This window comes from Microcaecilia unicolor, chromosome 11 (genome assembly GCF_901765095.1).
Source record: "Microcaecilia unicolor chromosome 11, aMicUni1.1, whole genome shotgun sequence".
Lineage (NCBI taxonomy): Eukaryota > Metazoa > Chordata > Amphibia > Gymnophiona > Siphonopidae > Microcaecilia > Microcaecilia unicolor.
Window position 1 is genome coordinate 121,673,749 of NC_044041.1, and position 12,654 is coordinate 121,686,402.

General features: G+C 45.4%; 1 protein-coding gene across 24 annotated transcripts in view; it reads left to right on the forward strand.

Moving 5' to 3' along the window:
• NRXN2 (neurexin 2) overlaps positions 1 to 12,654 on the forward strand; it is a 1,346,335-nt gene that overhangs the window by 1,191,490 nt on the left and 142,191 nt on the right. For all 24 annotated transcript variants that reach the window (XM_030218496.1, XM_030218492.1, XM_030218493.1 and 21 more), the window contains one exon: positions 2,690 to 2,861. In XM_030218496.1, the coding sequence (XP_030074356.1) occupies positions 2,690 to 2,861 (172 nt within the window). The remainder of the gene's footprint in view (positions 1 to 2,689; positions 2,862 to 12,654) is intronic.

Here is a 12,654-nt window from a genome sequence, read left to right on the forward strand (position 1 = left end):
TATTCATTGGGGATATCCTGAAAATCCAACTGGCTGGTAGTCCCCCAGGACACGTTTGAGAACCAGTGTCTTATAATGTATAATAAAAGTTGATAGGTAACAGGAGGGATGTCACATATGGTGTAGAATACGGGTTATTAGACAATTGGAGCAGAGGAATAGCTTAATGGTTAGAGCAACAGGCTGGGAAGGAAATCCCACTGCTGCTTCTTGTGGCCTTGGGCAAGTCACATAACCCATCATTGCCTTGGGTCTGATGCTGGACAGATTATTGCAGCAATGCCAGTCTGGGTTGTTCTCCCTATGTTGGGCAGCACCTCACACTGCCTAGGACAAAGCAATGACAAACCACTCCTGTATCATGCTGAGAAAACCACAAGGAGCAGGTCCCTCTTTTGTGCACACTAGGAGTAAGTTCGACTCAAGGGCACATCTGAATCCAGATTAAGGAAAGGGAAATGGGACTTGATATACCACCTTTCTGAGGTTTTTGCAACTACATTCAAAGCGGTTTACATCTATTCAGGTACTTATTTTGTACCAGGGGCAATGGAGGGTTAAGTGACTTGCCCAGAGTCACAAGGAGCTGCAGTGGGAATTGAACTCAGTTCCCCAGAATCAAAGTCCACTGCACTAACCGCTAGGCTACTCCTCCACTCCATTAGATAATTATGGCATATAGTGGTATAATAGAAGTTTATAGGAACTGCTAGCAATGTTTCTCATGGTACAGTATATAATAAACTAGCCTTGTCCACATGTATTGCAGCTGTGGGCTCAAATCTTAGGTGGGGCCGTACAATACAGAGAGACCCTTTGATACTTTTTGAGGAATATAAGTACGTTAAACCGACTCTTCCGGGCTTCGCATCCTTTCTGCAGAGAGTGATTCTGATGGGAAAGAGAGTAATTTTGCTGCATTGGCGAGACACTAGAGCACCATCCATAGGAACCTGGAGAATACAAATGATTGAGCTCTTGAAGCTGGAGAGGCATGGAATCTTGGATTTATCATCTGGAGAGGGCCAGCGGTTCCAGAGTACATGGGCAAACTTTTGGGACACACTGCAACCTCTGGCGAGGAGTAGAATCCTAAATTAAAAGTACCAGAGTTAATGCTGCAGACATGGTCCGAAGATTAGACTGCTTGTGCTGTGGGAAGGGGAGGGAAGGGGATGGGATGTGGTCTCGGGATTGGGGGGGGGGGGAGTAGGAGGATGGAGGATGGAGGGAGATGGAGTAAGGCGAGAAAATGTGAAAATCCTTCATGATGTTAGTGTGTTGATGACACTCCGTATCCATGCTGTTTCTTTGCAAAATTTGTCTGTTATCTACTGTTACTGTTAATAAAATAGATTTAAACATAATAAACTAGCCGTTAAGCCCGTTAAAACGGGCGAGTATTGGTATGTTCTATTTTGATGTCTAACTCCCTCCCTCCCAGCTCCAAGGCTCCCCTCCGTCCCTCCCTCCCAGCTCCAAGGGCCCAACTCCATCCCTCCCTCCCTCCCAGCCAGCTCCAAGGCCCCCCTCTGTCCATCCCTCCCAGCTCCAAGGCCCCCCTCCTTCTGACCTCCCATGTCCAGCATCCTCCCTCCTTCCCTGCCAGCTCCAAGGCCCTCTGTCTCTCCCTCCTAGCTCCAAGCCCCCCTGCCCTCCCTCCCAGTTCCAAGGCCCCATTCCCTCCCAGCTCTAAGGGCCCCCCTCCGTCCCTCCCTCCCAGCTAGATCCAAGGCCCCCCTCTGTCCATCCCTCCCAGCTCCAAGGCCCCCCTCCTTCTGACCTCCCATGTCCAGCATCCTCCCTCCTTCCCTGCCAGCTCCAAGGCCCCCTCCCCCTCCCAGCTCCAAGGTCCCCCGCCCTCCCTCCTAGTTCCAAGGCCCCTCCTCCCTCCCAGCTTCAAGGCCCCCCCCCCTCCGTCCCTCCCTCCCAGCTCTAAGGCTCCCCTCCGTCCATCCCTCCCAGCTCCAAGGCCCCCCTCCTTGTGAGACCTCCCATGTCCAGCATTTCTCCTGCCCTCCCCTCCCTCCCCCCCAAGGTCGCCGCCGCCCCTCCCCCCCGAGGTCGCCACTACCGCTCCCCCCCCCCCCCTCCACCTGGCCAGGCCCTCTCGTCTCCATTAAATGTACAGCACCTCACCTCCAAAACCGCAGCAGGCAGATCGCCTCCCATCGACCTTCCTTCCCTGCCTGTGTCCCGCCCTCGTGTGCCGTAACGTCGGCGAGGGTGGGACACAGGCAGGGAAGGAAGGCCAATGGGAGCTGATCTGCCTGCTGCAGTTTCAGCGCTGTAAGTTCAATGGCGAACAGAGGGCCTGGCCCGGGTGGAGGGGGGCCGGCGGCGACCTTAGGAGGGGGTGTAGCGGTAGCGGTGACCTGGGGGGGGGAGCGGTAGTGACCTTGGCGGTTCCCTCCCTCCCCTTCCATGTGGTGCACTTCTCAGTGCAGTTTCCCTCTCTGTTCCGTCATCACGTCTTGACGCGGGGCAGGACAGAGAGGGAAGTCTCTACTGCGCATTTGCAGGTGAGTCGGTCACTTGCCATTTATAGTGTCAGTAAAGGCTCTTATAGTGTATGGTGAAAGTTATAAACACTGCCAGATGTGTCTCTTGTAGTATGCAGTCTTTTATACGGGATTTAACTCTCTTCTGCTTGATAACTTTCATTTCATTCTCTTGCTCTCTCCTCTAGGACCAGGGAACAATTGGCGTGATCTTCAACGTGGGCACAGATGACATCATGATTGAGGAGCCCAACGCTATCGTGAACGATGGCAAATACCATGTGGTGCGTTTCACGCGCAGCGGTGGCAACGCAACACTACAGGTGGACAGCTGGCCCGTCAACGAGCGCTACCCAGCAGGTAAGAGAGCTGGGGAGAGAAGGGCCACCGCATCATACTCTGGGCAAGCATTGCCCTCTGTCCCAACACCTTATTCCATTTGGGAGCCAGATCAAAGCATTTGTGCTACAGTCTTTCTGCTTGTAATGTAAAGGAATGATGTTAACACGGGTGTGTAATTTGTATAGCAACATGGTAGATAAGAGCAATTCATTTATCCATCCTGCCCATTGTTCAGGTCTTTATTAAGGATATATATCACTGTTTCCAGTGTTGGAGCTTCAACAGCCTATAAAATAATAGCAAGGTAACATGCTAAATGATGGCAGATCCAGTTGGCCTTATCCAAGTCTATAGTCATCGTCTTCCTCTTTGGTTCTTTGTCATCTTGGGTAGATGAACAGACAAGTTCCCATGTGTAATGGAATTCTCAGTCCCTCAACCTCAACTCCCTCCCCTACCCCACCCCCCACTGTGTCTTTAATACATCAATAAAAGTTACTGAAGTAGTTTCCTTAATATTTAGCTACCAAGGTTCCCTTGGCCTTGCTGGACAATACTCACTAACCACCAGCCTGGCAGCTTTGATCTGGTTGATTTCTGGGAAGTTGTAGTCTCCTGTTTTCAGCCCTGCTACCTCCAAGGCCTGCACTGTTGCTATGTTATACTATGTTATACTGTCTTCGTCTTTCCTTTGTCTCCTCTTACTATCTTTCCCCTCTCACTCACAGGAAAAGCAGTGAAGAGCAGGTTTGCAGTACAGTCACCTCCTACTCTTTTTCTATCACTGGCTTCTTAATCTTTTCCCAGCATGCTTGAATTCTCTCACTGGTTTCTGTTATCTCCACTGTTAGGTTATTCCAAACATATATCACCCTCTCAGCAAATAACTGTGGTTTTTTTTTTAATGCTTTCTCTGAACTAGGAACGTCACAGAGAAAACATTTTTGGTTCATTTTCTGTTTGCCCTTTATTTCCAATTTTTGATATTTTTCATGGTAAAAAAGTAATGTTAATGCGTATTAAAACCCGTAGGTTAACACACATTAAATCAATTCAATGCACACTAAAGTTTTTCTGGGGTGCTAGCAAATTGAATTCACATTGACAAATGCTTATCCCTCCCCTCCCTCCCCTCCCTCCAATTCACATCACAAACCTTTGTACTTTGCTTTGCTTTTCTGTTGTTTGGGTTGTATCTGTCTGTCTCCTCAGTGCTCATGTACAGTGGAAGGCACATAGTAGAAAATGCTACATGCCTTCCATCAGTGCAGCAGAGCAGCCAGCAACCTCAGATGTAACCTGAGAGAGACGCAATGGCGCTTAGTGGGTGCTGTGATCAAAGAAATCAGGCTCCACTGGTGCAGGTATACCCCTTGGAGTTTGCTGTTGTGAGTGAGGAAATAAGGCCTCACCAGCACAAGCAGAGCCCCTCCTTCCTTTCGCAATGTCAATGACCAGCCTTTCTGCTAGTCTCTCTATAATTCATTGAAGCCTCTCAAGTATTTGCATGTTTCTTCACATCCCATTTTCCTTCTGTCCTCTGAAGCCTTTCTCTGAAGGTTTTGTATTTAAGGCCTTATTCAGCTCTTCCCATTCTGATCTCCTTCTTTCGTTTCAATGTCCTCGTGAAGGTACAGTCTCCAGAACTGCACATGGTACTCAATGTGGGGTCTCACTAATGACCTACAGAAGCAGCATCACCTTCTTTTTCTGCTGACACCTTCACTATGCACCTGAGTATGATATTAGCTTTCCCTGCAACTTTATTAAACTGGATACCTTCAGGTCATCTAAAATTATTGTTCTGACATTTTAGGGTGCTTCTTACAGAATGGGAATTTGAAGCTCCCTTTCATATAATATGCAAGGGCTAAAGAATGAGAAGAACCTCCTTGGTTGTTCCAGTGTTATTCTCCCAAATACAGTCTTTACTTCCTCCTCTGCTTTCACTCAGCAGTATTCCACAGACACCTTTTGGATTCTCAGCTCTAATCCAGTACAGTTCAGTTCCTCAACAACTTATAACTCTCTCTCTCTGGCTTAGTTTGTGGGGGGAAATCACATTCAACAATCACAGTTCAAACCTGGTGCAGTCTCTGTTTGGCTCCACTTCTCTCTCACTGAACTCTCACCTGATGGATTGAGCTTGGTCACCTCCATTTTGCCAGGGCTTCTTCCCACACTCTTTCCATTTGTTTCCTGCTCATTCCTCTGAGTATGTTTTAAGTGTGTCAGCTGCAACTCTCCAGTGAATTCGGAGTTTTTACCCTCCCAACTCTTAGGAACTCCATCCCCAGAGCCCCATTCACTACCTTCTTCCCCAAGCCCTCTGAGAAATGACGTCTTTCTGACATCTTCTCTTAATTCACTGTAGGCATTCCAGCACTCTGGCACTGGCCTTTTTAGTTGATCTGTTTCATTGTCTGCACTCTTCTCTGAAAGACACTTTGGCCGTCTCCAGCTTCTCGCTGCTGTGTTGCGGTCTGATGCACTTTTAGCACAGTGTGTGCATTTTCTGTGCTGCTGTCTGGCATCACAACAGCATCTTTTAAAGTGCATGATGGGAATATGAAACCAGCCAACCTAAAGGAAATATCTCACCCTCAACAGATTTTTCTTTGGCTCATGATCCTTCCATGTGTGCAGCTGTGTGTCTATGGGGCTCATTTACAAAAGAGAAAAACATCCAAAAAGTGGCATAAATCTGCATTTGTGTGTTTTTCTCACAAAAACATCCAAACTGGTATTTTTGAAACCAATTTTTAGACGTTTTTCTATGAAGTTCGTCAGAAGTGCATTCAAATCACAAGGGAGCATGTCAGGGACATGTTAAAGCAGGATCTGGGCATTCCTAACATTTGGACGTTTTTCTGCCATAATGGAACAAAACAAAAACATCCAAGTCTATGAGTTGGATGTTTTGGTCTAGACCCGTTTTATTAACCAATAAGCCACAAAAATGTGCCCTAAATGGCCAGATGACCTTTATGATTAAAAACATTACTTGCCAGCCTCACGTTATACTCAAGTCCATTAGAGCAGCATGCAGGTCTCTGGAGTAGTCTAGTAGTGGGTGCGGTGCACTGCAGACAGGGGGACCCAGACCCATACCTCCCCCTACCTGTTACACTTGTGGTGGAAACTCTGAGCCCTCCAAAATTTACCAGAAACACATTGTACCCACATATATCTGCCCCCTTCACCCATAAGGACTATTGTAGTGGTGTACAGTTGGGGGTAGTGGGTTTTGGGGGGCTCAGCAGACAATATAAGGGAGCAAAAGTGAATATGTACCTCAGAGCATTTATTTGAAGTCCACTGCAGTGCCTCCTAGGGTGCCCCATTGCTCTCCTGGGATGTCTGTGGACCAGCCTACTAAGAATGCTAGCTCCTCCTACATCCTGATGGCTTGATTTTGTGCATTTATCACTTGGACTTTTTTTTTTTTTTGAAAATGGACCAAAAAGATAAATGCACAAAGCAGAAAAACATCTAGAAAATAGCCATTTTCCCCCCCCCCCCAAAAAAAAGACGTTTTTTGTTTTTGAGAATGGTTATATTCCCCACTTGAATTTTGGATGTTTTTAGCAAAACGTCAAAAGTTGGACTTAGATGTCATATGAAAAATGCCCCTCTGTAGGTATGAGGACAATCCTGGTGACATACTTCACATCCACACATGCTTGCACGTCTCTAGGCAATGTACAGAATAGCCACGTTTTATGTGTGTAACGGGCAGCAAAGCAACTAAGCCCTATTCTATAAGGACGTGTTTAAGTGGCATAGCGAGTAAATGCAAAGGGGCAATCATATGGGTGGAAGATGGAAGGAAGGAAGTAACAAACAGTGAGGCAATAAACCAAACAAAAACAAAATCCCAATAAAGAAGAACAGTACTTTACTTCACAGTTTGTAGGCCACAGTGTGTGGCACAGTTGAAAGAATTCAAAAAAAGACACAACATGGCTGTGTTTTGTTGAACATTTGCCTGCATCAGGAGTCGTATGAATCTAGGATGTGTCACAGCAAAAAGCAGTTGATAGACCATAGAACAACCAGACAGAACTGTCAATTGCTGCAGATGATTGCAAGTTGTCAGCCTTTGCGGCAGCTGACTGTTCTGACTGCTTGTTCATTGGTCTGTCAACCATTTTTTGCAGTGACACATCCTAAATTCATACGACTACTGACGCAGGCGTATGTTCACCGAAACACGACCATGTCAAGTCCTTTTTCAATCCTTTTAACTGTGCCACAGACTGTGGCCTACAAACTGTGAGGTAAAGTACTGTTCTTCTTTATTGGGATTCAGTTTTTGTTTGGTTTATTGCCTCATTGTTTGTTACTTGCTGTCATTTTGTAACGGTTGTTCGCCTTCTTTTTTACTCTTTGGAGGATGGGGGGGGGCATGAGTGGGGTTCCCACTTACATACCTAACTTACACAATACTGTAAGTTATATACGTCCTTGCCACATTTAGGCATCTGCATGTACACCAGGTCTATGGCTGGTGTAACGGCGACCAAATAAATGTAAGGCATGCCTATGCTGGGTTATATTAGTATTCTGTAAGGGAATCTGGATGCCCAGATACTATTCTGGAATTGTCTCTTCACTGTGTGGCATCAAGGTGCCTAAAAGGGGGGCACCCAGTTATAGAAAAGCCCCTGAAGTGAGTAAATAAGGAGAGCCAAGGGAAAACAGGGAGGAGAATGGCCTGTGCTAGTGGTGATGGGGAGGGAGAGACATGACCTGTGGCAGCAGAGCAGAGAAAGAAATGAACAGCCTGTGACAGTGAAGAGGGAGATGCAGACAGAAACAGAGATATGACCTGTGATTTTGCTGAGAGACATCAAAGATATGGCTTGGAAATTGTCAAAGTAAAAAAAGAAAGAGAGGAAAGTGCCAAGAGAGAGGGAGAGTCAGAGAAAAGCATGGTCTGTGAAATAGAATAGAATGTTAGGTATTATTAGGAAAGGAATGGAAAATTAAAATGAGGAGGTTATAATGCCTTTGTATCACTCCATGGTGCGGCCACACCTTGAATACTGTCTGCAATTCTGGTCACTACATCTCAAAAAAGATATAGTGGACTTAGAAAAGGTACAGAGAAGGGCAACGAAAATGAAAAAAGGGGATGGGACGACTTCCCTATGAGGAAAGGCTGAAACAGCTTAGGCTCTTCAGCTTGGAGAAAAGACGGCTGAGGGGAGATATGATAGAGGTATATAAAATACTGAGTGGAGGGGAACGGGTAGATGTGAATCACTTGTTTACTGTTTCCAGAAATACTAGGACTAGGGGGCGCACAATGAAGCTACAAAGTAGTAAATTTAAAAGAAATTGGAGAAAATATTTCTTCACTCAATGTGTAATTAAACTCTGGAATTCGATGCCAGAGAAAAAGCAGTTAGCTTAGCTGGGTTTAAAAAAGGTTTAGATAGCTTCCTAAAAGAAAAGTCCATAAGCCATTATTAAAATGGACTTGGGAAACTCCACTCCTTATTCCTGGGATAAGCAGCAAAAAATGTATTGTACTGTTTTGGGATCTTGCCAGGTACTTGTAACCTGGATTGGCCACTGTTGGAAACAGGATACTGGGCTTGATGGACCTTCTGTTTGTCCCAGTATGGCAATACTTATGTACTTGTGTACAGTGGAGAGGGAAAGAGGAACAAAAACACAGCTTGGTCAGTATAATGAGGGAGGGGTAGGCAGAAACAGATCTTGTATCAGATCCAGGACATAGTGAGACAGTTTAGCTGTCCTTGGCATCAAAGAACTAAACCTATCTGTCTCATCTTTTCAGTTGTTAATTTCCTGGAATTCTCTGGTCTTTCCTTCACATTTCTGTCCCTGGTATTGGTAGGAAAGATGAAGGGGTTGGAATGGAAGATTTAGAGGGGCATTTTCGATATAACGTCCAAATCCAATTTTGGACGTTTTCTAAAAAACATCTAAAAATCCAGTTCCAAACATGGCCATTTTTGAACCAGAAAAACATATCTATCTGTTTGGTTTGAAAATCACTTTATTTTAGATGTTTTTGTGCTCAGTTCATCTTTTGTTAAGGGCCATTTTCAAACAAAAAACATCCAAGAGAAAAGCACGAAAAAAACAAGCATTGGGGTGTCTGGGGGCCAGCAGTTGGCCACACAGACATCCCAGCAGAGCAGTGGGGCAGCCTAGGAGGCACTGCAGCGAACTTCAAATAAAGGGTTCCAGATATACATCACATCATAGCCTCCTTATATTGTATGGTCAGTCCTTCAGGAATAGCAAAAAGTATACTGAAAACTTACCTCTGCTGAAAACTTACCTCTTCAAACAAGCCTACCCAAACGACCCGACTTAATTTACGAACCCAATCCACACCACTAATATTACCTATACCTCAATCCTCCCCTCCATATCTCTTCCTCTTGTCCTACTCTATACAACCATACCATAATTCTAATATCCTACAAATATGTTACTTCTGTGATACCTTGTAACCCATACTATGTAAGCCGCACTGAACCTATCGAGCGGGGTATAAATGCAATAAATGAATAAATAAATACTGCATCCAACTGTACAACACTACAGTAGCCCCTATACCTCCAGGTGTCATCTATATGTGAGTTCCATAGGTATTTTGTGGTTTTTGGGGTGCTCATACTTTCCACAACAAGTGGCCTGGGTCTTCTCTACAGTCCAGTGCACCAACCACTAGGCTACTCCAGGGACTTGCCTGCTGCTCTAAGAGGAATGGTCATTATATCTGCAGCTGTCATAGATCCTGATACTTACTATCATTTTCACCTCTTGGGGGGAGGGGTGGGAGGAGGTCAGTGGCCACTAGGCGATTGGGGCAGTCATGCCTTTATCCGTCCAGTGGTCATCTGGTCAGTGTGGGCATCTTTTTGGCACTTAGTCGTTATTGAAACAGGTCTACTACTACTACTACTACTACTACTACTACTTAACATTTCTAGAGCACTACTAGGGTTACGCAGCGCTGTACAGTTTAACAAAGAAGGACAGTCCCTCCTCAAAGGAGCTTACAATCTAAAGGACAAAATGTCAAGTTGGGGCAGTCTAGATTTCCTGAATAGAGTTATAGTGGTTAGGTGCCGAAGGCGACATTGAAGAGGTGGGCTTTGAGTAAGGATTTGAAGATGGGCAGGGAGGGGGCCTGGCTTATGGGCTCAGGGAGTTTATTCCAAGCATGGGGTGAGGTGAGACAGAAAGGGCGGAGCCTGGAGTTGGCGGTGGTGGAGAAGGGTACTGAAAGGAGGGATTTGTCTTGAGAGCTGAGGTTACGGGTAGGAACGTAAGGGGAGATGAGGGTGGAGAGGAAAGGAGGGGCTCCAGATCGAGTGCATTTGTAGGTTAGTAGGAGAAGCTTGAACTGTATGTGGTACCTGATCGGAAACCAGTGAAGTGACTTGAGGAGAGGGGTGATATGAGTATAGCGGTCCAGGCGGAAGATAAGACGTGCAGCAGAGTTCTGAATGGACTGAAGGGGGGATAGATGGCTAAGTGGGAGGCCAGTGAGGAGTAGGTTGCAGTAGTCAAGGCGAGAGGTAATGAGAGAGTGGATGAGAGTTTGGGTGGTGTGCTCAGAGAGGAAAGGGCGAATTTTGCTAATGTTATAGAGGAAGAAGCAGCAGGTCTTGGCTATCTGCTGGATATGCGCAGAGAAAGAGAGGGAGGAGTCGAAGATGACTCCGAAATTGCGGGCCAATGAGACGGGGACGATGAGGGTGCTATCAACTGAGATAGAGAGTGGAGGGAGAGGGGAAGTGGGTTTGGGTGGGAAGACAATAAGCTCGGTCTTGGCCATGTTCAGTTTCAGGTGGCGGTTGGACATCCAGGCAGCAATGTCGGATAAGCAGGCCGATACTTTGGCCTGGGTTTCCGGAGTGATGTCTGGTGTGGAGAGATAAAGCTGGGTGTCATCAGCATAAAGATGATATTGGAAACCATGAGATGAGATCAGGGAGCCCAGGGAAGAGGTGTAGATTGAAAAGAGAAGGGGTCCAAAGACAGATCCCTGAGGAACTCCAACAGAGAGCGGGATGGGGGTGGAGGAAGAACCATGAGAATGTACTCTGAAGGTGCGGTGAGAGAGATAAGAGGAGAACCAGGAGAGGACAGAGCCCTGGAACCCAAATGAGGACAGTGTGGCAAGAAGAAAATTGTGATTGACAGTGTCAAAAGCGGCGGATAAGTCGAGGAGGATGAGGATGGAGTAGTGACCTTTGGATCTGGCAAGGAACAGATCATTGCAGACTTTAGATAGTGCTGTTTCTGTCGAGTGTAGGGGGCGAAAGCCGGATTGAAGCGGATCGAGGATGGCATGAGAGGAGAGAAAATCGAGGCAACGGCTGTGAACGGCACGTTCAAGTAACTTGGAGAGGAAGGGTAGAAGGGAGATGGGGCGGTAGTTGGAGGGACAAGTAGGGTCAAGTGATGCCAAAAACATCCTATTTTTTGCCCTGCATATTTTTACAACATTCCATTATTGTAGAAAAGCGTTCAAATCATAAGCCTGTTCTAGTCCCACTCAAAATTCGCCTCCAACATGCCCCTTGAGATTTACACAAATTGCATAGAAAAACGTCTTTGAAATGAGTTTTGAAAGTAGTGATTTGGATGTTTTTGCTAAAAAAAAAAAATTTCTATCTGCTGCTTTGTGGACATTTTTCTGTTTTGAAAATTAACCCGTAAATCAGCTAACTACTGACTGTTTTTATCTGGATGTTCAGTGGAATAAGTGTCCACCAAATATCTGAATAAATGTTTCGATGTCAACTTGTCTGCCCAGATTTAGCCAAATATATGTCTCAGTATGGCGCTGTGTGGCTAAAAATATTAACCTGCCCTCTCCAATCACCATGCCTCCAGTCAAGTCTCCTTTTTAGCCAGATAAATTTGTCTGCATAAAGTTTTGTGTAGACAAAGTTACCCAGACAAAGAGGAGCTATTTTTATACAGATGAAAACTGATTTTTACCCCTTACGTCTTGTGAAATATAGACCAGATGGAGTCAGTCCGAAGAGTGGCTATTAAAATGGTCAGTTGTCTTCATTATAAAGATCTGAATATATATACTTTGGAAGAAAGGCAGAAGAGAAATATGATAGAGGCATTTAAATATCTCCTTGGCATAAATGCACAGGAGGTGACTCTCTTCCAAGTGAAAGAAAGCTCTGGAACGGAGGGCATAAGATGAAAGTGAAATAGGACAGACTCGGGAGTAATCTAAGGAAATATTTCTTTATGGAAAAGATGGTGGATGTGTGGAATGGTGGAGATGGTGGAAACAGAGATTGTATCTCAATTACCCCAGCCAGTAGTTCTGTGCTTTTACAGACCACTGAATACACTGGAAACAGGGAATACTGATCAGGGACACCATCTCCTAGTCACCCCTTTCCGTGCGTGACTATTTTTTTTTCCTTTTGGTAACTGCTGTGCTTTTTTTTCATTTGTTTATTGTAAATTTCGCTGTTTAGATACTCCCAGAAGTACCAGTGGGATCAATGGACTTTATAGCCCTTTGAAATTTTCAATTCAGTTGATTTTTTTTTTAACTCCTGGTCGAAGGAGAAGTCTAACACATTCAGACAATTTAATGCCACAATGTTTTCACAAATTTAACCCTACTCCTTTCTCCTTATTTTTAAAATGGTGTCAGTCCAGGGCTGCTGAGAGCTGATGCAGCTTGTTGTACATCCAGGGATTCAGTTCAAATCTAGAAAGCAAAGCTTCAGGGCTATTATGGATAAACTGTCAGTCACTCGAGTAATTATCACTCCAATAA